The sequence below is a fragment of the Passer domesticus genome, chromosome 22 (genome assembly GCF_036417665.1).
Source record: "Passer domesticus isolate bPasDom1 chromosome 22, bPasDom1.hap1, whole genome shotgun sequence".
NCBI lineage: Eukaryota > Metazoa > Chordata > Aves > Passeriformes > Passeridae > Passer > Passer domesticus.
In genome coordinates, this window is record NC_087495.1 from 6,612,025 (window position 1) to 6,637,692 (window position 25,668).

General features: G+C 49.4%; 2 protein-coding genes across 3 annotated transcripts; both read left to right on the top strand.

Moving 5' to 3' along the window:
- Positions 1-68: 68 nt before the first annotated feature.
- UBE2J2 (ubiquitin conjugating enzyme E2 J2) lies at positions 69-5,749 on the top strand. Its single transcript, XM_064396982.1, has 7 exons — positions 69-242; positions 1,189-1,319; positions 2,405-2,445; positions 2,855-2,957; positions 3,380-3,518; positions 4,584-4,664; positions 5,145-5,749. Exons 2-7 carry the CDS (start codon positions 1,189-1,191, stop codon positions 5,427-5,429), a joined length of 780 nt encoding a protein of 259 aa, XP_064253052.1. The 5' UTR covers positions 69-242; the 3' UTR covers positions 5,430-5,749.
- Positions 5,750-10,227: 4,478 nt separating this feature from the next.
- Positions 10,228-21,674, top strand: C1QTNF12 (C1q and TNF related 12). 2 transcript variants are annotated; one of them, XM_064397012.1, is made up of 9 exons: positions 10,228-12,429; positions 13,587-13,706; positions 14,368-14,479; positions 15,446-15,525; positions 15,681-15,782; positions 17,895-18,003; positions 18,838-18,928; positions 19,695-19,773; positions 20,442-21,674. In XM_064397012.1, exons 1-9 carry the CDS (start codon positions 12,283-12,285, stop codon positions 20,538-20,540), a joined length of 939 nt encoding a protein of 312 aa, XP_064253082.1. In that variant the 5' UTR covers positions 10,228-12,282; the 3' UTR covers positions 20,541-21,674. The 2 variants fall into 2 exon arrangements, with proteins under 2 accessions (XP_064253082.1, XP_064253081.1); XM_064397011.1 differs by lacking the exon at positions 15,446-15,525 and having other exon boundaries at positions 15,601-15,782; positions 20,442-21,672.
- The last annotated feature ends 3,994 nt before the right edge of the window (positions 21,675-25,668 follow it).

Consider the following 25,668-nt stretch of genomic DNA (forward strand, 5'->3'; position numbering starts at 1 on the left):
TCCCCTCACGGTTCCCGCCACGGCGCTCGCGGCCCCGGAAGCGGAACGCGCGCGGGCCCCGGAAGCGCCGCCGCTCCTTCCCGGCCGCGCCGCCATCTTGGCTGGAGCCGTGAGGGAGCCGCGGCCGCCGCTGCCCGCCCCGCCCGCTCCGCCGCCATCGCGGCCCGGCCGCCGCTCCCCGCCTGCTCCCTCCCTCGGCCGCGGGCAGGAGGGGCCGCCCGGGGCCTGGCGGCCGCGGAGAGGTGAGCGGGGCTGCGCCGGCAGCGGGCGGGGAGGGACGGGCGGGCTGCCTTCCTGCCTCGCCGCCTGTCTGCCTTCCTGCCTCGCCGCCTGTCTGCCGGTCTCCTTCTCCCATCTCCCTCTGTTTCTCTGTCTCCTTCTTCCCTTCCTCCCTGCCTTTCCCTTCTCTCTCAGTCCCTTCTTTCCTCCTCCTTCCTGTCTCACCCTCCTGCCGTTCTCCTCCCTCCGTTTTCCTCTCTCTTTCCTTCTTTCCCTTCTCTTTCAGTCCCTCCTTTCCTCGGCTGCTTTCCTGTCTCCCCTTCTCTTTGCTGTTCTCCTTCTCTCTCCCTCCTTTCCCCCTTTCCTTCTGTTTCTCCTTCGTCCATAATTTTTCCCTCTCCTGTTTCTCCCTCTCCTTCCCTCCCTCCTTTTCCACCTTTCCCCTCTCTCTCATTCCCTCCTTTCCTTTTCCCTTTTCCTTTCGATTCCTCTCTCTGTACCTCTCCCTTTCCCCCCTTTCTTCCCTTTTCTCCTTATTTTTCTCCTTTTCTCCTCTCCCTTTCACTTCCTCTTTCCCTTTTTCCCCTCCCTCTCTCCATTTCCTCTTGTCCTCTCCCTTTTATTCCCCCTTTTCTCCCCTTTGTCCCTCCTTTTTCACCTCTTCCCCCCCCTTTTTTTCCCCCCTTTTCCCATGATTCTCTCTCCTTAAAATTTCAAATAATTTAAATTAAATCCAAATAATTAAATTTATATCTCAAATACAACCCATAAAATAAAGTCCCCTGGGATTTTATCATTAAGGTTTTCCATGATTCTTGCTCCTTAAATGTCAAAATAATTCAATTCCCACCTTGCACACAGCTCATAAAGTGGATTTTTAAGGACCTGGAGGAGCTCAGTGCTTACTGAGGGTGCACTAACGAATTGCAAGGAGTTAATTAAATTGTAATTAAGGGTTTTTTTAATCAGATGAGCAGCAGCAGCAATAAGAGGGCCCCCACCACAGCCACGCAGAGGCTGAAGCAGGATTACCTGAGGATCAAGAAGGATCCAGTGCCTTACATCTGTGCTGAGCCCCTGCCCTCCAACATCCTGGAATGGTGGGCATGGGAGTGGGAATGGGAATATGGGAATGGGGAATTGGGAAATGGGGATGGGAATTGGGGTAGGAATTGGGAAATGGGGATGGGAATTGGGGTAGGAATTGGGAAATGGGGATGGGAATTGGGAAATGGGGATGGGAATATGGGAATGGGAAATGGAGAGGGGAACTGGGGTAGGAATTGGGAAATGGGGATGGGAATTGGGGATGGGAATTGGGACATGAGGATGGGAATATGGGAATGGGAAATGGAGAGGGGAATTGGGGTAGGAATTGGGGGTGGGAATAGAAATGGGAGTGGGAATGGGAAATGGGGATTGGAAATCGGGATGGGGATGGGAATTGGGACATGAGGATGGGAATATGGGAATGGGAAATGGAGAGGGGAATTGGGGTAGGAATTGGGGGTGGGAATAGAAATGGGAGTGGGAATGGGAAATGGGAAATGGGGATTGGAAATCGGGATGGGAATGGGAATTGGGGTGGGAATAGAAGTGGAAATGGGAATTGAGAATTGGGAATGGGAATTGGGAAATGGGAATGGGAATAGAAAGGGGAATGGGAATTGAGAATTGGGAATTGGGGATGGGAATAGAAATGGGAATTGGGAATGGAAATTGAGAATTGGGGGTGGAAATGGGGATGGGGAATAGAAATTGGGGATGTGGATTAGGGGTAGGAATTGGGGATGGGGGTGGGAATTGGGATGGGAATGGGGATTGGAGGTGGAGAATTGGGATGGAAACTGGGGAGGGAATGTGGGTGGGAGCAGGGGATGGAGAATTGGGGTGGGAATTAGAATTGGGGTGAGAGTTGTGGGATTGGGGATGGGGAGCTGGAGCTGGAGAATTGAGATGGGAGTTGGGGATGGGAAGTGGGGTTGATTGTTTTTCATTCCTGGGAAATGGAACTGGGGATGGGAATTGGGAATTGGGGTGCACTGTCCCTCTCTCCTGGAGAAGGGTTCCCAGGCTGTCAGGTCTCTCTCCCTCTCTCCTGGCTGAGGGGGAAGCTCTGCCTGGGGCTGATCCTGATGTTTTGGGGTGTTTGTGGTTTCCCAGTGTTGCATCCCCTCTTTTCCAGGCACTACGTGGTGCGAGGGCCCGAGCTGACCCCATATGAAGGTAAATCCCTGCCTGGGGGTTTGCATGGACATTCAGGAATTCCAGGGGGTGGGAAAAGGCAAAATGATCCACTAAAAACAGCTCCAAAAACTGGGAAAGAGGTGGAGAAAGGGGGATGCTGCTGTCAGTCATTCTTCTCTTATCAAGAGTTGGAATTATTTATATATAAATTTAAATATATTTAAATATAATTCAATATGTATTTAATAAATTTATTTAACCTGTTTTGGAGAAAGAATAAAGCAGGCTAATTGGGGATGGGAATTTGAATTGGGGTGGGAAATATTAATTAAATATAATTTCTTTAACCTGTTTAGGTGATTTAGAAGAAGGAATAAAGCAGGGAAATTGAGGATGGGGATTTTTTATTAAATACAGCCCATCTAACCCATTTTTGGCTGGTTTGCAGGTGGATATTACCACGGAAAATTAATATTCCCTCGAGAATTCCCTTTCAAACCCCCCAGTATTTATATGATCACCCCCAATGGAAGGTTCAAGTGCAACACAAGGTAAGGACTCCTTCCCAGCATTCCCATCCCAAATCCAGGACTCCTTCCCAGCACTGCAGCCATTCCCATCCCAGCCATTCCCATCCCAAATCCAGGACTCCTTCCCAGCATTCCCATCCCAAATCCAGGACTCCTTCCCAACATTCCCATCCCAAATCCAGGACTCCGTCCCAACGTTCCCATTCCAGCCATTCCCATCCCGAACCAAGAACTCTTCCCCAGCATTGCAGCCATTCCCATCCCAGCTGGGTCCCATCCCAAATCCAGACCCCTTCCCACCATCCCAGCCCTTCCCATTATCCCAGCCATTCCCACCATCCCAGCCATTCCCATCCCAAATCCAGGACCCCACTCCCACCACCCCAGCCCTTCCCCCCAGGCCTTCCCAGCCCGTTCCCATTCCCGCTTTTCCCCCGGGGCAGGTTGTGTCTGTCCATCACGGATTTCCACCCGGACACCTGGAACCCGGCCTGGTCGGTGTCCACCATCCTGACGGGGCTGCTGAGCTTCATGGTGGAGAAGGGGCCCACCCTGGGCAGCATCGAGACCTCCGAGTTCACCGTGAGTCAGCGGGGCATCCCGGGGGGATCCGGGAATCCTGGGGGATTGGGGGATCCCGGGAAATCCCACACATCCCTGGGCCAAGCCGGGGCCTTTCCTGGCCTTGATCCCACAGGGTCAGAAATGAACATAATCCGTGTCTAGAAACATTAATCACACTGGAAAATACTCAGTTTTAAGAGCTACAGACCACTTGGGGAGCTTTGGGAATTTGGGATGTCTCAGGGACAAAGCCTGGTTGGGATTTGATTCCCTTTTTTTTCTTTGACCTTGATCCCACAGGATCAAAAATGAACATAATTCGTGGCAGGAAACATCTGTTCTAGTGGAAAGTGCTCGATTTTAAGAGCTACAAACCATTTGGGAAGCTTTGGGAATTTGGGAAGCTTTGGGAATTTAGGATAGCTCAGAGACAAAGCCTGGTTGGGATTTGGTTCCTGTTTTTTTCTTTGACCTTGATCCCACAGGATCAAAAATGAACATAATTTGTGTCTATAAACATTAATCTCAGTGGAAAATGCTCAATTTTAAGATCTACAAACCATTTGGGAAGCTTTGGGAATTTGGGAAGCTTTCCACTTGGAAAACGTTGGGAATTTAGGATATCTCAGGGACAAAGCCTGGTTGGGATTTGATTCCCGTTTTTTTCTTTGACCTTGATCCCACAGGATCAAAAATTAACATAATTTGTGGCAAGAAACATCAGTTCTAGTGGAAAGTGCTGGATTTTAAGAGCTACAGACCATTTGGGAAGCTTTGGGAATTTGGGATGTCTCGGGGATAAAGCCTGGCTGGGATTTGGTTCCTTTGTTTTCCTTGACTGTGATCACACAGGATCAACAAAATACCAATTTTAGTGAAAAATTCCTCACAAATTTGATGTTTTAAGTGTTGGAAACCACTTGGGAAGCTTTGGGAATTTAGGATGTCTCAGGGACAAAGCCTGGCTGGGATTTGGTTCTTTTTTTTTATCTTGACCTTGATCCCACAGGATCAAAAATTAACACAATTTGTGTCTATAAACATCAATCTCAGTGGAAAATAATCTCTGTTTTTCCTCCCCAGAAAAGGCAGCTGGCTGCACAGAGCTTAGCGTTTAACTTAAAGGATAAAGTCTTCTGTGAGCTCTTCCCTGAGGTGGTGGAGGTAAGGAAATCTTCATTAATTACTCATTTTTCAGCTCCAGAATTCGCTCTCTGCCTCTCCCCAAATTCCACTTCCCATGCAGGAACTCAACCAAAGGCCCCCCAAATCCCCACAAATTCCACTTGTCCACTGAATTTCCTCTCTCCTTTTGCAGGAAATCAAACAAGAACACCCAAATCACCCCAATTTCCTCTCCCCATTTCCAGGAAATCAAACAAGAACCCCCAAATCACCCCAATTTCCTCTCCCCATTTCCAGGAAATCACCCAAAAGCCCCCAAATCACCCCAATTTCCCTTCTCACCATTCAATCCTCTCCCCTTTTGCAGGAAATCAAAGAAGAACACCCAAATCACCCCAATTCCTGTCCCCATTTCCAGGAAATCAAACAAGAACCCCCAAATCACCCCAATTCCTGTCCCCATTTCCAGGAAATGAAGCAAAAGCCCCCAAATCACCCCAATTCCTGTCCCCTTTGCAGGAGATGAAGCAGAAGCAGAAAGCCCAGGACGAGCTGAGCTCCAGACCCCCCTCGCTGCCCCTGCCCGACGTGGTGCCCGACGGGGACGCGCACCTGGGGCACAACGGGCACGCCCTGCTGCACGGGCACGGGGCGCTGGCGCCCGGGCACGCCGGGGGGCTGCAGCAGCCCCCCCGCAACCACGGACTCTTGGGGGGAGCCCTGGCGAACTTGTTTGTCATCGTGGGCTTCGCCGCCTTCGCCTACACAGTCAAGTACGTGCTGAGGAGCATAGCCCAGGAGTGAAGTCCTGCCAGACCAAATTCCAGTGGGGTTTGGGGTGCTCGGGGCTCTTCGGGGGGAGTTTGGGGCTTGGCCCTGCCTGGGGCTCGGGGAACCATTTTGGTTTGTAGAGTTCTCCTCCATCCGTGGTTGAACATTGAAGATCTTCAGAACATTTTGACTCCGTTGGGTTTTCAATCCAGGATGAGTGAACTCTTTGGAATGGGACTTTTGGGATTGGACTCTTTGGGGTTTTTGCCCTGCCTGGGTTGTGGTGGGGCTTGGTGGACACCTTGATTGTAGAGTTCTCCATCTGTGGTTGAACATTGAAGATCTTCAGAACATTTTGACTCCGTTGAGTTTTTCATTCAGGATGAGTGGGGCCCTTTGGAATGGGACTCTTGGGGTGGAAGATATGGGGTTTTTGTCCTTCTCGGGTCATGTTGGAATTTTGGGTTGGGAAGTCAAGGCATTGTGGGGGAGCCACGTTGATTTGTAGAGTTCTCCTCCAGCTGTGGTTGAACACTGAAGATCTTCAGCAGATTTTGGCTCCATTGAGTTTTCAGTTCAGGATGAGCGGGACCCTTTGGAATGGGACTCTTGGGGTGGAAGATTTGGGGTTTTTTGCCCTTCCTGGGTTCTCAGGAGGTTTTGGGTTTTGCTGCTGGTGAGAAGTCAAATTTGTTGGTTTTATTGTCCCAAAAATTGGTTTTATTGTCCCTAAAATGGGGGTTTGTGTCCCAAAAATGGGATTTATTGTCCCAGAATGGGGGTTTGTGTCCCAAAAATTGGTTTTATTGTCCCAAAAATGGGGCTTTGTGTCCCAGAAATGGGGATTTGAGTCCCAAAAATGGGGTTTTGAGTCCCAAAAATGGTTTCATTGTCCCAAAATTCAGCTTTTTGGGCTCTGGTTGGAGGAAGCAGCACCTGGGGAGGGAAAAATTCCAATTTTGGGGTGGGAATAACAAAGGAGCTCCTGCAGAGGGTCAGAGGTCAGACCCCAAATTTGGCTCCATTTAATTCAAGTTTTGCTTCAATTCTTCTTAAAACCCCAAAATTCCTTTGGGATTCCAGAAATATTTTGCCCCAAATCCCAAAATTCTTTTGGGATTCATCTCCTGAACTAAAAATTTCAATTTTATTCAATTCTTTAAAACCCCAACCCCATTTTTTGTTGCTTTTCCCTAAAAATTGGTTGCATTTAAACCCCAAAATTCCAATTTTTTGGGAATTTCTTGGATTTGGAGGAAGTTTTGTGGGATCCCTGTGGATTCCAGGATTTGGGATTGAATTTTTATTCCCATTTTTTGGGGTGGTTTGGTGTTTTCCTGGGAATTCGGCTTTTCCTTTTCCCCCAAAAAAACCCCAAAAAAATAAAATTTCAACCTCTCCCTCAGGATAAAATCTTGGAATAAACCCTTGAAATTCCATGGCTTTCAAAGTTTGGGAATTTTCCCACAGAATCTTCATTTTTAATAAAAATCCTGGATTTTTTTTTTTTATTTTTCCCTTTTTCCTGAAGATTCCAAGCTCAGAGGATGGGAGGGCTGCGTTGTGAAGTGATTTATTCCTAATAAAAATCCATCCAAAATCCACTTTGTGGGGCTTTTGTTTGGGAATGAAATTCCATGGGGGAAAAACGGGATTGGGGAATTTCAGTTCATCAATAAAATGGTGACAAATTTTTCATTTTTCCTGATTTTTTCCCTTTTGCAGTCGGATTTTCCAGCTTCCCTTGGATCTCTCAGTTTTTCCTTCAAAATTCCAATAATTCCTTAAAATTTTTGGATTTCTTTGGATCAATCCTGCTGATTATTAATCATTTTAATTAATATTAAATTATAATATTATAAACTATAAATATAATTTTATATAATTGTAGTGGATATTATTTCTTTATAAATATAATTTATAAAGTATTAATGACATTTTAATCTTCCTTTTCTTTTATAATTACATTTAATTTATTTCATTTATTATTACAGGTGATTAATTATTAATTAATCATTAATCAGGGAGATTAATCCTGCCATTTTCCTGGAAAAAATTGGATTTTTAAAGGAGGAAAATCCCATTTCCAGCAGAAAAATCACCCAAAAAAAAAGGAATTAATTCCATAAAAACTCCCAAAATTCCCAAATTCCTGGAATTTCTTTTGGGAATGAGGACGGCTCGTTAGGATTAATTAGGAATTCTTCATTAGCGCCGGGAGCTTTGCCCTGCCGGGTTATTTCCCTGTTGCAGAGGGAGAAATTTGGGGATTTTTTCCCATTTTTCCGGGAATTTGGGGTTTTTTGGGATCGGCCACGAGGGGGCGCCGCGGGGCCGGGAATTGGGGCTGGAGCCGGGATTGGGGAATGCTGAGCTGGGGGTGGTCCCAAAAACCCCAAAATCCCAAAATTCCACCTGGGATTTGGGGAATGCTGAGCTGGGGGTGGTCCCAAAAACCCCAAAATCCCAAAATTCCGCCTGGGATTTGGGGAATGCTGAGCTGGGGGTGGTCAAAAATCCCAAAATCCCAAAAATCCGCCTGGGATTTGGGGAATGCTGAGCTGGGGAGGTCCCAAAAATCCCAAAATCCCAAATCCCAAAATCCCACCCCGGGGGCGGCTCTGGGAATGTGGGAATTCCCTGGGGAGGTTTTTATGGGACTAAAATTGGGAAAAGGATTTTTGGGATGATCCCAAAAATCAGGAAAGGGATTTTCTGGGATGATCCCAAAATTGAGGATTTTTGTGTTGCTCACAAAAGGGTTTTTGGGATTATGCCAAAAATGGGGATTTTGGAGGGGGGGGGATTTTTGGGATTTTCCCAAATATTGGGAAAAGGATTTCTGGGATGATCTCCAAGCCCTCCAAAAAGGATTTCTGGGACGATCCCAAAACTGGGAAAGGGATTTCTGGGATTTTCCCAAAATCATGAAAAAAACCCCCTGATTTTCCTGGGAAAAATTCCCAAAAAACCCCTGATTTTCCTGGGATAAAATCCCAATAAAACCCCTGATTTTCCTGGGATAAACCCCCCCCAAAAATCTGATTTTCCTGGGATAAATCCCAAATAAAAAGCACCTGCAGCTCCTCCTTTTTTCCTCCTGTTTTTTTTCAGCTCCTCCTTTTTTCCCTTTATTTTATTTTTTCCCTGTTTTTTTCCTCCTCCTTTTTCCCTTTATTTTTTTTCTGTTTTTTCAGCTCCTCCTTTTTCCCTTTTTTCCCTTTTCTTTCCCTTCCTCCCCCCTTTTTTTTTTGCAGCTCCTCCTTTTTCCCTTTTTTTTATTTTTTCCCTTTTTTTAATTTTTTCTCTTTTTTCTTTCCCTTTTTTTTCAGCCCCTCCTTTCCCATTTATTTTTTTAATTTTTTCCCTGTTTTTTTTCCTCCTCCCTTTTTCCTTTTTTTTTTCCCTGTTTTTTTTCCTCCTCCCTTTTTCCTTTTTTTTTTCCCTGTTTTTTTTTTTTTTTTTTCCAGCCCCTCCTTTTTTCCCTTTATTTTTTTAATTTTTTTCCCCTGTTTTTTTCCCTCCTCCCTCTCCCGGAGTCGATGGAAGCTCCTCCGCGGGGCCGCGGCTGGAGCGGCAATTCCGCCGGGAATTCGGGATTTGGGGCCGGGAATCCGGGATTTGGGGCCGGGAATCCGGGATTTGGGGCCGGGAATTCGGGGTTTGGGGTCGGGAATCCGGGCTTTGGGGCCGGGAATTCGGGATTTGGGGCCGGGAATTCGGGATTTGGGGTCGGGAATTCGGGATTTGGGGTCGAGAATTTGGGGTTTGGGGTCGGGAATCCGGGCTTTGGGGTCGGGAATCCGGGCTTTGGGGTCGGGATGGGGATCCCGCGCCCGCCCGCGCCCTGACAGCGCCACGGCTTTGGGGTTTGGGGTTTTTAGAGGGAAAAACTGGGAAAAAAAAGGAGGAAAAACTTTGGGAAACTCCACCTGCTCCTGCCGGGCTCGGGGCTTCGCTTCAACCCCGGAGCTTTGGGGTTTGGGGTTTGTTTTTTGGGATTTGTTTTTTGGGGTGTGAAGGATTTGGGGTTTGGTTTTTAGGGTTTGGATTTTGGGGTTTGGTTTTTTGGATTTCTTTTTTGGGATTTGTTATTTGGGATTTGGGATTTGGGGTTTGGTTTTTGGGGGTTTGAGATTTGAGGTTTTGGGATTTGGTTTTGGGTTTTGGAAATTTTTTGGGGGGGGTTTGGGATGTGAGATTTGGGGTTTGGGGTTTGGGATTTGTATTTAGGGATTTGGTTTTTGGAGTGTGAGGGGTTTGGGGTTTGGAATTGGGATTGGTTTTTGGGGTTTGGTTTTTGGGTTTGGTTTTGGGGATGTAAGGAATTGAGGATTTAGGATTTTTTTTGGGGGGGTGTGAGGGATTTAAGGTTTGGCATTCATTTTTTGGGGTTTGCTTTTATGGGAGGTAAGGAATTTGGGGTTTGGGATTTGTTTTTTGGGATGTGAGAGGTTTGTTTTTTGGGATTTGTTTTTTGGGGTTTGTTTTTTGAGATGTCAGGGATTTAAGGTTTGGGATTTGCTTTTTGGGGCGTGACAGTTGTTTTTTGGGATTTGTTTCTTGGGGTGTGAGGAATTCTTTTGGTGTGTGGGGAATCTTTTTGGGATGTGAAGGATCTGCTTTTTGGGGTCGATTTTTTGGGGTGTGAGGGATTTTTTTTGGGATGTGAGGGATCTGGGTTTTGGATCTGTTTTTTGGGATCTGTTTTTTTTGGGGGGGGGAATCTGGTTTTTTGGGATTTGTTTTTGGGATCTGTTTTTTTTTTGGGGGGGGAATCTGTTTTTTTGGGATCTGTTTTTTGGGATCTGTTTTTTTGGATCTGTTTTTTGGGATCTGTTTTTTTTTGGGATCTGGTTTTTGGTATCAGTGTTTTGGGGGTCTGTTTTTGGGATCTGTTTTGGGGATCTGGGTGTTTTTTTGGGTTTTGTTTTTTTTTTAATCTGTTTTTTGGGATCTGTTTTTGGGGTGTGCGGATTTTTGGGGTTCTGTCCCTCCAGGCCGGGCTGCGGTGCCGCCCGTTCCCCGGATTCCGCTCCCTGCAGAAATTCCAGGATTTCTCCCGGGAGCGGCCGGGCCGGACTCGGGCTCTGAGCCGAGCCTGGCTAAGCCCCGCCTGAGCCGGGCTCAGCTCCGCCCTGCAGCTTCCAGCCCCTTTAAAACCGGTTTTAAACCCCACCTGGGGGGGGGGCTGAGAGCCTTTAAAACCAGTTTCAAACCCCATTTCGGGGGGGCAGAGTAAAACCAGTTTTAAATCCCATTTGGGATTAGAAAGGGCTGAGTAAAACCAGTTTTAATCTGGATTTTGGGGGCACTGAGTGCATTTAAAACCAGTTTTAGGCCGGATTTAGGGGGACAAAGTAAAACCAGTTTCAAGCCCCATTTGGGGTGCAAAGTAAAACCAGTTTTAATCTCAATTTTGGGGGCACTGAGTGCCTTTAAAACCAGGTTTAAGCTGGATTTAGGGGGCAGAGTAAAACCAGTTTCAAGCCCCATTTGGAGTGCAGAGTAAAACCAGTTTTAATCTGGATTTTGGGGGCTCTGAGCACATTTAAAACCAGTTTTAGGCTGGGTTTAGGGCAGAGCAGCCCCTCGCCTCTGGGATTTCTGGGAAGCTGCCACGGACTCAGCTCCATCTCCTGAGGATCCAGAATTCCAAACAAATTCCAAACAAACTCCAAACAAACTCCAAATAAATTCATCTCCGGCTTTTCCATCCCGAGGAGCTGCTTGGAACCTTCTGGAATTTGGATTTTTTTGGACACAAATCCGCTTGGATCCTCACCTGCTTAATTCTGGATTTATTTTTAGAGACAAATCTGTTTATTTTTGCTCCTGAAGGATTTTACACCTTGATCCTCACCTGGCTCATTTGGAATTTTTTTGGACACAAATCTGGTTTTTTATTTCTGACTGCTTGGATCCTTCTCACCTGCTGAATTCTGGATTTATTTTAGAGACAAATCTGGTTTTGTTGATCCTGAAGGATTTTGCACCTGGCTCCTTGACCCCGACCTGGTAAATTTGGATTTTTTGGACACAAATCCGGATTTTCCTTGGTCCTGGATCATTTTCCTGCTGCCTCCTTGACCCCAACCTGGTCAATTTGGGTTTTTTGGACACAAATCCGGATTTTCCTTGGTCCTGGATCGTTTTCCTGCTGCCTCCTTGACCCCGACCTGGTTAATTCAGATTTTTTTTGACACAAATCCAATTTTTTTGGTCCTGGATCATTTTCCTGCTGCCTCCTTGACCCCGACCTGGTAAATTTGGGTTTTTTGGACACAAATCCGGATTTTCCTTGGTCCTGGATCGTTTTCCTGCTGGCTCCTTGACCCCGCCCTGGTTAATTCAGATTTTTTTTGACACAAATCCAATTTTTTTGGTCCTGGATCATTTCCCTGCTGTCTCCTTGACCCCGACCTGGTAAATTTGGGTTTTTTGGACACAAATCTGGATTTTCCTTGGTCCTGGATCATTTTCCTGCTGTCTCCTTGACCCCAACCCAGTAAATTTGGATTTTTTGGACACAAATCCACTTTTTCCTTTCTCCTGGATAATTTTCCTCCTGGCTCCTTGACCCCGACCTGGTAAATTTGGATTTTTTGGACACAAATCCAGATTTTCCTTGGTCCTGGATCATTTTCCTGCTGTCTCCTTGACCCTGACCTGGTTAATTTGGATTTTTTTTTTACACAAATCCACTTTTTCCTTGGTCCTGGATCATTTCCCTGCTGCCTCCTTGACCCCAACCCGGTAAATTTGGGTTTTTTGGACACAAATCCGGATTTTCCTTGGTCCTGGATCATTTCCCTGCTGGCTCCTTGACCCCGGCCTGGTCCATTTGGGTTTTCTGGACCCCAGTGGCCTTTCCCTGGCTGCCGCCATGCCGGGCCGGTGGCTGCTGCTGGCGCTGCTGTGCCACCAGCTGTGTCCCCGCGCGGTGGCCGCGGCCAGGAAGGACAGGAGGGGCAGGAAGGAGCAGCCAGAGCCCCCCAGCGCCTCGCTGGCCAACGGCGACGAGCAGCCCCAGGTGGGTTTGGGGTCGTTCCTGGACTTATTGGGATTTTCCTGCCTTTTCCCAGCCTCATTTCATCCATTCCCTTCAATTTTTGTGTTTAATTTTGGTGGTTCCTCATGTTGGGAAACAGCAGGGAACTCCCAAGGTGGGTTCTGGGATCATTCCCAGTGTTTTTGGGATTTTCCTGCCTTTTTCCAGCCTCTTTTTATCAATTCCCTTTGATTTTTGTGTTTAATTTTGGTGGTTCCTCATGTTGGGATCAACCAAGAACTCCCCAGGTGGGTTTGGGAGTATTCCTGGATTTATTCTGGATTTTTGGGGATTTTCCTGCCTTTTCCCAGCCTCGTTTCATCCATTCCCTTCAATTTTTGTGTTTAATTTTGGTGGTTCCTCATGTTGGGATCAACTGAGAACTCCCAGGGTGGGTTTGGGATCATTCCCAGAATGATCCATTCTTCTGTCCTCTGAACATCTGGGTGGGTTTTCCATGGAATTTCAGGGGATTATCAGGGAATGGGAGTCCCAGCAGTGGGAAAAAGATCTCTGAGGGATTCAGAAAAAGATCTCTGAGGGATTCAGAAAAAGATCTCTGAGGGACTTTTGGAGCTCTTGGCTCCTCCTGATCCCTCAGTGTCCTCCCAAAACCAGCCTGGGCTGGATTTTTGCATCCTTGAACATCTGGGTGGGTTTTCCATGGACTTTGAAGATCTCTGAGGGCCTTTGGGAGTTCTTGGCTCCACCTGATCCCTCAAGGACACCCTCAGTGTCCTCCAAAAGCAGCAGGATCAGCCATGGCTGGATTTTTGCATCCTTGAACATCTGGGTGGGTTTTCCCTGGAATTTAAAAATCTCTGAGGGACTTTTGGAGCTCTTGGCTCTACCTGATCCCTCAGTGTCTTCCAAAAGCAGCAGGAACAGCCCAGGTTGGATTTTTCCATCCCCTGAACATCTGGGTGGGTTTTCCATGGAGTTTAAAGATCTCTGAGGGACTTTTGGAGCTCTTGGCTTCTCCTGATCCCTCAGTGTCCTCCCAAACCCAGCCTGGGCTGGAGTTTTCCATCCCCTGACCATCTGGGTGGGTAATTTAAAGATCTCTGAGGGACTTTTGGAGCTGGCTTTGGGGTCCCTCTGAGCAGTGGGTCCATGGCCATGTCCTGGTGTGTCCCCAGCCCCCGGAGGCCGCGGACGCGCGGCTCACGGACCCGCGCAGGACCTGGATCTCCTTCGTGCACCGCCCGGACGACGGGAAGAGCTCCAAGAGGAGATGCAAAGGGAAGGACAAAAAATTGGTAAAATTTGCACCCTACGTGTCCCACGCTTCCCTTCCTGCTGCTCATCCTCTCCCCAGCCCGAACAGTGCTGAGCTTCCTTTTTTTGGGTTTAATTTCTCCATTTTTGGAGAAGTTTGATCCTTCTGGCTTCGGCAGAGGAGATGTGGGAATTTTCAACCAGCCTCTCTCAAACTGAGCCTTTTTTGGGTTATTTTCCTGCTCATTCAAAAGAAAATCCATATTTTTTTTTCTCCCTCCAAGAGATAAATCCAAGTATCCCAAAGGATAAATTAATCAAGGTGTGGACAAGTGGTTTATTTCAAGTTAATGAGCTGAGTGACAGCTCATTAATCGTGTGGCACTTTTCATCTGTTCCTTGGACAATCTTGGATTCTTTTAATGATTTCAATTATTTGAGGAATTTTTTTGCATCCTCTGAAAGTCTGGGCAGCTTTTCCATGGAATTTTAGAGGATTTTCCAAGGAATGGGAGTCCCAGCAGCAGGAAAAAGATCTCTGAGGGACTCTCAGAGCTCTTGGCTCCTCCTGACCCCTCAGTGTCCTCCAACAATTCTCAGGAATTTTCTGGGAACAGCCCCCCTCGCGTTGCTGATGTTCCTGTAGGATTTTCTGCAATTCCCAGGTTTTAATCCCAATTTTTCCTTTCTTTGTTCCCTCAGCGAGGCCTGGTGGGGCCTCCGGGGCCTCCTGGGCCTCAGGGGCCTCCAGGAGCTCCTGGGGCTGAAGTCACCAGGGAAGTTCTTCTGCAGGAGTTCAAGGAGATCTTGAAAGGTAAAAGATTTTAAAAAGTCACGGATTTTCAAAGGGTATTCAAGGTAAAGGGTAATAAAGGCTGGAGGAGCTTTGTCTTGGTGAAGAACCATGAACCAAAATGGCAACCAAAGATGTTCCCCTAGTGCTGCTGGGCTTTAACTGAAGGTCCGAGTGCAGGATTCCAAGCACACATGAATGGTTTCATAGGCCAGGCCCTTCAATGAAGATTTTATTCCATTTTATTCCATTTTATTCCATTTTATTGCCCATTTCCCCTCAGAAGCCATCAAGCCTGAGGCCTCCCTGGTCCTTTTGGCCCACCCCAGCCAGCTGCCCCCACTAGGCTGGGCCCTTAAATGAAGATTTTATTTCCTTTTACTTCTATTTTATTTCATTTTATTCCATTTTATTCCCCTTTCCCCCTCAGAAATCATCAAGCACAGGCCCTCCCTGGCCACCTTGGCCCACCCCAGCCAGCTGCCCCCGCTGCTGCTGTCCCTGGAGGAGGTTCCATCACAGGAACACGAGTGGCCAGGCCCTTAAATGAAGATTTTATTTCATTTTGTTCCATTTTATTCCATTTTATTCCATTTTATTTAATTTTATTCCCCTTTTCCCCTCAGAAATAATCAAGCACTGACCCTCCTGGCCACCTCAGCCCACCCCAGCCAGCTGCCCCCGCTACTGCTGTCCCTGGAGGAGGTTTCATCACAGGAACACAAGTGGCCAGGCCCTTAAATGAAGATTTTATTCCATTTTATTTAATTTTATTCCATTTTATTCCATTTTATTGCCCTTTTCCCCTCAGAAGCCATGGAGCACAGGGCCTCCCTGGCCACCTCGGCCCACCCCAGCCAGCTGCCCCCGCTGCTGCTGTCCCTGGAGGAGGTTCCACCACAGGAACAGGAATGGCCAGGCCCTTAAATTTCGATTTTATTTAATTTTATTCCATTTTATTCCATTTTATTGCCCTTTTCCCCTCAGAAGCCCTGGAGCACAGGGCCTCCCTGGCCATCTCGGCCCACCCCAGCCAGCTGCCCCCGCTGCTGCTGTCCCTGGAGGAGGTTCCATCACAGGCCAGGCCCTTAAATTTCGATTTTATTCCATTTTATTTAATTGTATTGCCCTTTTCCCCTCAGAAGCCCTGGAGCACAGGGCCTCCCTGGCCACCTCGGCCCTCCCCAGCCAGCTGCCCCCGCTGCTGCTGTCCCTGGAGGAGCTCCCGTCCCGGCGGCGCGTGGAGGAGGCGTTCCACTGCAAGCTCAAGGGCCAGGTGCTGGTGGACAAGAAGACCTTGGTGGAACTCCAGAATTTCCAGTCGGTGAGCAATTCCAGACTCATCCTGCTGGGGATCAGCTCCAGGGCCCTGTGTGGCTCTGTGGGGCTTCCTGCTCTGCCCAGAAACTGCTCTGGGCTGGAAGGAAGAGACACATCCAGGAGAAGGCGTCCAAAGGAGGGCCAGAGCTGGATCCATCCTGGATCCCCTTTTTAAATCCATTATTCCTGATGGATCCACCTGGGATCCCCTTTTTAAATCCATTATTCCTGATGGATCCACCTGGGATCCCCTTTTTAAAATCAAATATTCTGGAGGTTCTATCCCTGATGGATCCATCTTGGATCCCCTTTTTCAATCCAGTATTCCAGAGGTTCTGCCACTGATGGATCCACCTGGGATCCCCTTTTTAAATCCAATGTTCCAGAGGTTCTATCCCTGATGGATCCATCTTGGATCCCTTTTTTAAATCCATTATTCCTGATGGCTCCACCTTGCATCCCATTTTAAAATCCAATATTCCAGATGGATCCATCTTGGATCCCCTTTTAAAAACCAATATTCCAGAGGTTCTATCCCTGATGGATCCATCTTGGGTCCCCTTTTTAAAATCAAATATTCCAGATGGATCCACCTTGCATCCCCTTTTAAAATCAAATATCCCAGAAGTTCTGCCACTGCCACCGATGGATCCACCTCCTTTTTCAATCCATTATTCCATTTTTTCCCAAATATTTGGCAGCTTGTCTTGGCAGCCAGGCAGGATCAGCCCTGAGGCATGGGCAGGGCTGGAGGGAGAGCTGCTGCCTCATTAATTAGCAGGGAAAATGGGACTAATTAAGCCATGCCAGCCGTGGGCTGCTGCTTCCTGTGCCTCAGGATGAGGTGCCCAACTCATTCCCGGTTTTTCCTGGCTCGGAGCTGCTGTGGCAGGCTCTGGGTGCCAAGCTGGCACCGCAGCCCGGGACAGGAAGAGTCGGGTTTGGGCTTGTGCCCCCTGGGAGAGGGGAATGCAGAGCCAGAGCGGCTCAGGGGTGTGGGATCGGCTCTGGGGTGTGGGATCAGCTCTGGGGTTTGGGATCAGCTCTGGGGTGTGGGATCAGCTCAGGGGTGTGGGATCAGCTCAGGGGTGTGGGATCAGCTCTGGGGTGTGGGATCGGCTCTGGGGTGTGGGATCAGCTCTGGGATTTGGGATCAGCTCTGGGGTGTGGGATCAGCTCAGGGGTGTGGGATCAGCTCAGGGGTGTGGGATCAGCTCTGGGGTGTGGGATCAGCACAGGGATGGAGCCAGAGCGGCTCAGGGGTGTGGGATCAGCTCTGGGGTGTGGGATCAGCACAGGGGTTTGGGATCAGCTCAGGGATGGAGCCAGAGCGGCTCAGGGGTGTGGGATCAGCACAGGGATTTGGGATCAGCTCAGGGGTTTGGGATCAGCTCTGGGGTGTGGGATCAGCTCTGGGGTGTGGGATCAGCTCTGGGGTGTGGGATCAGCTCAGGGATTTGGGATCAGCTCAGGGGTGTGGGATCAGCTCTGGGGTGTGGGATCAGCTCTGGGGTGTGGGATCAGCTCTGGGGTGTGGGATCGGCTCAGGGGTGTGGGATCGGCTCAGGGGTGTGGGATCAGCTCTGGGGTGTGGGATCAGCACAGGGGTTTGGGATCAGCTCGGGGGTTTGGGATCAGCTCAGGGATTTGGGATCAGCATAACAACGGAGCCAGGAGCAGCTCAGGGATTTGGGATCAGCTCAGGGATTTGGGATCAGCACAGGGATGGAGCCAGGGGCAGCTCAGGGGTTTGGGATCCGTCCAAGGATTCTGGACCAGCCCACAGGTTTAGGAGCAGCTCAGGGATTCAGGAGCAGGTCAGGATTGGGGCTCAGCCCTGGGATTCAGGATTCAGGCTCAGTCCAGGGATTCATGATTTGGGCTCAAACGAGGGCTCGGGGCTCAGCCCAGGGCTGGATTTGGGCTCAGCCCAGGGCTCGGGGCTCAGGGCTCAGCCCAGGGCTCGGGGCTCAGCCCGGGGCTGGATTTGGGCTCAGCCCAGGGATTTGGGCTCAGCCCCGAGCTGGATTTGGGCTCAGCCCAGGGATTTGGGCTCAGCCCAGGGCTGGATTTGGGCTCAGCCCAGGGATTTCTCTCAGCTCTGCTCTCTCCACAGCCCCTGGCCAAGGGCGCGTTCCTGCGGGGCTCGGGGCTCAACCTGGCCACCGGCCGCTTCACCGCCCCCGTGGGCGGCATCTACCAGTTCTCAGCCAACGTGCACATCGGTGAGTGCCCAAAGCCCCGGAGACCCCAAAGCCCCGGAGACCCCAAACCCCTGGAGAACCCAAACCCCCGGAGACCCCAAACCCCTGGAGACCCCAAACCCCTGGAGAACCCCCAGAGGAGGCTCTGGAGGACGCCCTGGAGAATCCCTGGATGTTCCAGAGGTTCTGCCACTAATGGCCAGTGATGGATCCCCTTTTTAAATCCATTACCCCAGAGGTTCTGCCACTGATGGATCCACCCTGCTGGATATAATTTTAAATCCATTATCCCACAGGTTCTATCACTGGTGGATCCATTTTGGATCCCGTTTCTAAATCCATTATCCCAGAGGTTCTGTCCTTGATGAATCCATTATTTCCATTTTAAAATCCATTATCCCAGAGGTTCTATCACTGGTGAATCCATCTTGGATCCCCATTTTAAATCCATTACCCCAGAGGTTCCCTCCCTGATGGACCCACCAGGTTCCATCCCTGATGGTCCCACCAGGTTCCATCCCTGATGGTCCCACCAGGTTCCATCCCTGATGGACCCACCAGGTTCCATCCCTGATGGTCCCACCAGTTCCATCCCTGATGGACCCACCAGTTCCATCCCTGATGGACCCACCAGTTCCATCCCTGATGGACCCACCAGGTTCCATCCCTGATGGACCCACCAGTTCCATCCCTGCTGACCACTGATGGATCCCCCTTGGATCCGTTGCCTTTGGCTCCATCAGATCAGAGGAACCTTCTGGCACCTCCTGCAGCCACGCTGGGGCTGCTGGTGTCCCTGGGGAGCCCAGACCCCAGAACTGGTGGGGCTCTGACATTGTCCCCCTGTTCCTCCAGACCACAGCGAGCTGAAGAGCAAAGTGCAGCTGCGGGCGCGGGACAGCGTGCGGGTGCTGATCTGCATCGAGTCCCTGTGCCACCGGCACGCGTGAGTCACGCCGGGCCACCGGGCCCTCCTCCTCCCCTCACTTGCCACATTCCCAACATTTCAGCCACTTGGGCAGTTCTTTCCCTCGGGGGGATTTGGGGAGCTTTTCCAGCAGAGGGAGTGACACGTGAGTCACGCCGGGGCACCGGGCCCTCCTCCTCCCCTGACTTGCCACATTTCCCAACATTTCAGCCATTTTGGCAGTTCTTCCCCTCCCGTTTCCCTCAGGGGATTTTGGGAGCTTTTCCAGCAGAGGGCAAAGCTGGGTTCTGTCCTTGGCCCCAGATCACAAATCCCTGCCCAGGTTGGTTTTAATGCCCTGCCCTGAGCTCCTCCAGATATCCACAGATGCAGAAATGCAGAGATGCAGAAATGCAGAGATGCAGAAGTTCATAGCTCCTGAGATTCACAGATCCAGAGATCCAGAAATCCACAGGCCCAGATATCCACAGGTGCAGAAATCAGGATGGATTTGGGATGGAACCCAGAGAGATCAGGATGGATTTGGGGCAGATCCCTCAGGATGGATTTGGGACACATCCCAGGATGATCAGGATGGATTTGGAACAGATCCATCCATCCACCCCCCCATCCATCATCCATCATCCATCATAATTAAAAAAAAAGGAGGAAAGTTGTTGATTTAGTTGGGAAAATAAGGAAAAGCCGGGCTCAAAGCTGAGTTTAACTGGGTTTGTGCTCAGTGGCAGGTGCCAAGTGGCTCCAACTTTTCATTTTTTAATCTGTTTATTTCTTATTTTTTTAGGTCCTTGGAAGTCATTGCTGGCCTGGAGAGCAACAGCAAAATCTTCACTGTTTATGTGCATGGCTTGCTGCAGCTGCAGGTGGGGCCCTGGAAGTTGGGAATGTCTGCCCCAAATCTCTGGGCAGGAGATGGAAATTGGGAATTTCTGCCCCAAATCTCTGGGCAGGAGATGGAAATTGGGAATTTCTGCCCCAAATCTCTGGGCAGGACAGAGATTTCTTCTCCTTCTTCTCCTTCTTCTCCTTCTTCTCCTTCTTCTCCTTCTTCTCCTTCTTCTCCTTCTTCTCCTTCTTCTCCTTCTTCTCCTTCTTCTCCTTCTTCTCCTTCTTCTCCTTCTTCTCCTTCTTCTCCTTCTCCTTCTTCTCCTCCTCCTCCTCCTCCTCCTCCCTGGCTTTGGGTGGTTTTGTGTATCTGGATAAAGAGCCCCCACTGCAGCCCATGGCTGGTTGATTATTGGGTTAAAAGTAAAAACAATTAAGGTGTCATTTCCTAATTGGACACTTTGTCCTTATTTAGCCTTGCAGAGAGAGCTCCAGCGCTGCATTTTTGGTTTGCTGGAGTGCAGAACTCCCAGCTTGCAGCACGATAATATCGATAAAACCAATCAGCATCGGAGTCCCAGCGGGAAATCCCCTCTCACACACTCAGACACAGACCAGAACCCAAACCCCACCGGTTCCTGCTGCTGGAAGGGGATTTCCTGCTTTTTCCCGCAGAAATTCCCATTTTTTCCCCGTTTCCCTGCAGGCTGGCCAGTACACCTCCATCTTCGTGGACAACGGCGCCGGGGCTGCCGTCACCGTCCAGCACGGATCCGACTTCATGGGAATGCTGCTGGGAGCCTAGCGCCAGCAGGGCCGGCCCCAATCCCAACAATCCCAAATTCCTGACGTTGGGAGTGAAAAAAAACCCCAAATCCCAAATTCCTGACGTTGGGAGTGAAAAACAACCCCAGAAATCCCGAATTCCTGCCTTTGGGACTGAAAAAAACTCCAAAATCCCTGCCTTTGGGACTGAAAAAAAAACCCAAAAAATCCTGAATTCCTGCCTTTGAGATTGAAAAACCCCAAATCCCAAATTCCTGCCTTTGGGATTGAAAAAACCCAAAAATCCCAAATTCCTGCCTTTGGGACTGAAAAAAACCCAAAAATCCCCAAATCCCAAATTCCTGCCTTTTGGACTGAAAAAACCCAAAAATCCCAAAAAACCCCAAAATCCCGAATTCCTGCCTTTGGGACTGAAAACCCCAAAATCCCAAATCCCGAATCCCTGCCTTTGGGACTGAAAACCCCAAAATCCCAAATCCCGAATCCCTGCCTTTGGACTGACCCCCCTCCCTCTGGCCTTGGAGTTCCTGCAGAATTCTGAATCCCCCCCAGCTCCTCCACTTTGCTCCCAGAAGTCGCTGCTGATTTTTGAGCTCCTCACCAGTTCATTCTTCACCAGAATTCTGCTTTTTTCCCTCTTTTTCCCCCAAAAAACCCCTGGAATATTTAATTTTTGCTTCACGGAGCAGCACGCTGACCTTTGGGGCTCGTTCGTTGTAATTTGATTTTTCACCCTCGCACTTGGAACCAGCACGGGGTTGGGGTTTTTTTGGGGTTGGTTTGGGGTTTTTTGGGGCTGGAAATGAAGGATTGAGATGGGAAATATCAGAAATAAATCATGACTCCTTTCTGTGTGCTGGGGGGGAGGGGACGGGGATTTTCCAGCAAAATTGGTTTTTCCAGGGGGTTGGAAATGGTTGGGATCCTCCCCAGGCTCAGAACTGGGTGTGTTTGACCAGGAAAATGTTGGATTTTTCCACAATCCAAGGAAGCCAAGCTTGAACTCTTTAGTTGGGGTCCTTTGTAGCAAAATAAAATTATATATATATTATAATTATATATATATCTATGTTATATATTATATATTTTATAAATATAATTATATATATGATATATTTAAAATATATCATATATATAATTATAAGTATATATACGGTTTTCCATGGTTTATAAAGAGTTTTCCCAGTTTATTTATTCACTGTCCCTCAAACCTGGAATCCTGAACTCCTCCCCAAACCAGGAATCCTGAATTTGTCCTCAAAACCAAGATCCCAAATTCTCCCTCAAACCAGGAATCCCAAACTCCCCCTCAATCCCAGAATCCCAAACTCCCCCAAAATCCCAGAATCCCCCTCAATCCTGGAATTCCAAACTCCCCCAATCCCCAAACTCCCCCAGAATCCCAAACTCCCCCTCAATCCCCAAATCCCAAAATCCCCAAATCCCAAACTCCCCCAAAATCCCAAACTCCCCCCAATCCCAAACTCCCCCCAATCCCAAACTCCCCCCAATCCCCCAAATCCCAAAATCCCCAAATCCCAAACTCCCCCTCAATCCCAGAACCCCAAACTCCCCCTCAATCCCAAAGTCCCAAACTCCCCCAAAATCCCAAACTCCCCCCAATCCCAAATCCCAAACTCCCCCTCAATCCCAAATCCCAAACTCCCCCCAATCCCAAATCCCAAACTCCCCCAACCCCAAATGCCCCGATCCCAAGCTCCCTTTTCATCCCAAACCCGAGCCAGCTCCCCCATCCCGGGCCTTGCTCCCTCTGGGACATTTTCCGGGCAGTCAGGGACGGGAGCAGAAGCGCAGGAATTCTCCCAAAATTCCCTTTTTTTGTTGTTTCCAGGGTTTGATTTTCGTTTCCTCCCAGCTTTGATTTTCCTTTGTCCCTTTGATCTGCAGAGCACGAGGGGACGGAGGCGCGGGGCGGTCACGGGTATTGGATTCCCAAAAAAAATAAAATAAAACCTGGAAAAGAGAAAAAAATGGGAAAGCAAAAGTGCAAAAGGAAAATCCAAGAGTGAGGGGGACGTGGGCATTCCCTGCGATATTTTGGGAGTTTTTCCACCCAAAAATTGGGGCCCAATTCCAGAGCTGGAACCTCACTTTGATCCCTGGGTGTGGGGCTGGGAGAGATCCCTGGAAAATTCTGCTCCTGCTCCTGGGAATTCCAGGGTCTGGGTCGGAATTTGGGGGGAATTTGGGGGAGTTTGGAGAATTCTGGGTCCCAAATCTCGACCTGTGTGTGCAAATCCAGGTGTGAATTCCCAAACTTTCATCTCTGTGTGCAAATCCAGGTGTGAATTCCCAAACTTTCATCTCTGTGTGCAAATCCAGGTGTGAATTCCCAAACTTTCATCTGTGTGTGCAAACCCAGGTGTGAATTCCCAAATCTCGACCTGTGTGTGCAAATCCAGGTGTGAATTCCCAAATATTGATCTGTGTGTGCAAATCCAGGTGTGAATTCCCAAACTTTCATCTGTGTGTGCAAATCCAGGTGTGAATTCCCAAACTTTCATCTCTGTGTGCAAATCCAGGTGTGAATTCCCAAATATTGATCTGTGTGTGCAAATCCAGGTGTGAATTCCCAAACTTTCATCTGTGTGTGTGCAAACCCAGGTGTGAATTCCCAAATCTCGACCTGTGTGTGCAAATCCCAAGTGGAAAAGTCCCCCAGGGCAGGAGCCGGAGCTGCCGGGCAGGCGCTGAAGGATCTGTCAAGTGGAATTCCAGGAGAAGTGGGAACTGCCAGAAATGGAGAGTCTGGAATGTGCCTAAAATAAATATTCCCTGCCGGGTGTTTATTTTGTCTGGAGGTTCCTGTTCAGGGCTGCAAATCCCGGCCTCGGGATTCTCCAGGGAATCCAGGTGCATTTGGGATTTGTGCTGCAAACCTCGCCCTGGTTCCCGCATTCCCTGCAGGATGAGGCTGGAATTGTGCTGGGATCCCAAAGGGATTCAGCTGGGACGGAATTCCAGGGAATTCCTCAGGGAAGCAGCTGAGAATCCTTGGAAAAGTGTCCAGGGGGGATTTAAATCCCTGCCGTGGGATTCTCCAGGGAATCCAGGTGCATTTGGGATTTGTGCTGCAAACCTCGCCCTGGTTCCCGCATTCCCTGCAGGATGGGGCTGGAATTGTGCTGGGATCCCAAAGGGATTCAGCTGGGATGGAATTCCAGGGAATTCCTCAGGGAAGCAGCTGAAAATCCTTGGAAAAGTGTCCAGGGGGGATTTAAATCCCGGCCTCGGGATTCTCCAGGGAATCCAGGGTCTGGCATTGTCCTAAAGTGGATTTTGGGATTTTTCTGCTGCAAACCTTTCCCTCAATCCCTCCTTCCCTCATTCCCTGCAGGATGAGGCTGGAATTCTGCTGGGATGCTGTGGGATCACATCCAAGTCCAGCTGCCCCATTTGTTTTTGTGGATAAAAACACCAAAATTCCCTCCAAAAATCCCACTTTGGGAGCACAAATAATTGATCATTGCATTAATAATAAATCCCAATATTTGGGTTTATTCCTTTTCCTTCCCAAACCTTTGGTTTCCCTGAAGGAATCCCTTTTCCTTTTGGGGATTTTTTTGTGGGTTTCTTGGGGGTTTTTGGGTGGAATTTTGGGTTTTTTTAAAGATTTTCTTTCTGGTTTTCAGCTCCTTGCTCAGAGCTCCCACCAGGACACATCTCCTGGTTTTCCTGGATTTCCTGGATGGAATTCCAGGCTGTTTTCTCCCATCTGGAATCCAGACACCCAGAGCAGATGTTCCCACTAATCAGAGCCTTCCAGATGTTCCCGGCCTCGGGGTGTTTGTCTTACACAGGCAAAATCCCAAAAATTCCCCTCCAAATCCCAAATCCAAGAGGGAAACCCCATCCCTGGGACTGGCTGGGTACTCCGAAGGGATCATGGAGCCTTTTCCCAATGGATCATGGAGCCTTTTCCTAATCAATTGTGGAGCCTTTTCCTAATGGATCATGGATTGTTTTCCCAATGGATCATGGAGCTTTTTCCTAATGGATGAGGGAGCCTTTTCCCAGTGGATCCCAGCCCCTTTTCCCAACAAATCACAGTCTCTTTTCCCAATGGATTCCAGCCCCTTTTCACAACTGATCCCAGTCCCTTTCCCCAATAGATCCCAGCCCCGTTTCCCGATAAATCACAGCCCCATTTCCCAACGGATCCTAGCCCTTTCCGCAACAGATTCCAGCCCCACTTCCCAGTGGATCCCAGCCCCATTTCCCAACGGATCCCATCCCCATTCCCAATGGATCACATCCCCATTTCCCAACAGATCCCAGCCCCATGTTCCAATGGATCCCAGCCCCACTTCCCAGTAAATCCCAGCCCCATTTCCCAGTGGATCCCAGCCCCTTTTCATGGTGGATCCCAGCCCCATTTCCCAACAGATCCCATCCCCATGTTCCAATGGATCCCAGCCCCATTCCCCAACGGATCCCAACCCCATGTTCCAATGGATCCCAGCCCCATTTCCCAAGAGATCCCATCTCCATTCCCCAATGAATCCCAGCCCCTTTCCCCAGCGCCTGCGAGCCCCCCTCCATTCCGGGAAGTCTCCATGCCCAGAACCCCGGTGATCCCATCCCCATTTCCCAATAAATCACAGTCCCTTTTCCCAACGGATCCCAGCCCCTTTCCTGGTGGATCCCAGCCCCATTCCCCAGTGGGTCCCAGAAGTCTCCATGCCCGGAGCCCCGGTGATCCCGTCCCCACGGGGGTGCAGGGCCAGCCCAGCCCCTTTCCCCAGTGCCGGTGAGCCCCCCTCCATTCCGGGAAGTCTCCATGCCCGGAGCCCCGGTGATCCCGTCCCCATTTCCCAATAAATCACAGCCCCATTCCCCAATGGATCCCAGCCCCATTTCCCAGTGGATCCCAGCCCCATTCCCCAGTGGATCCCAGAAGTCTCCATGTCCCCACGGGGGTCCAGGGCCAGCCCAGCCCCTCTCCCCAGTGCCTGCGAGCCCCCCTCCATTCCGGGAAGTCTCCATGCCCGGAACCCCGGTGATCCCATCCCCATTTCCCAATAAATCACAGCCCCTTTTCCCAATAAATCACAGCCCCTTTTCCCAATGGATCCCAGCCCCATTCCCCAGTGGGTCCCAGAAGTCTCAATGCCCGGAGCCCCGGT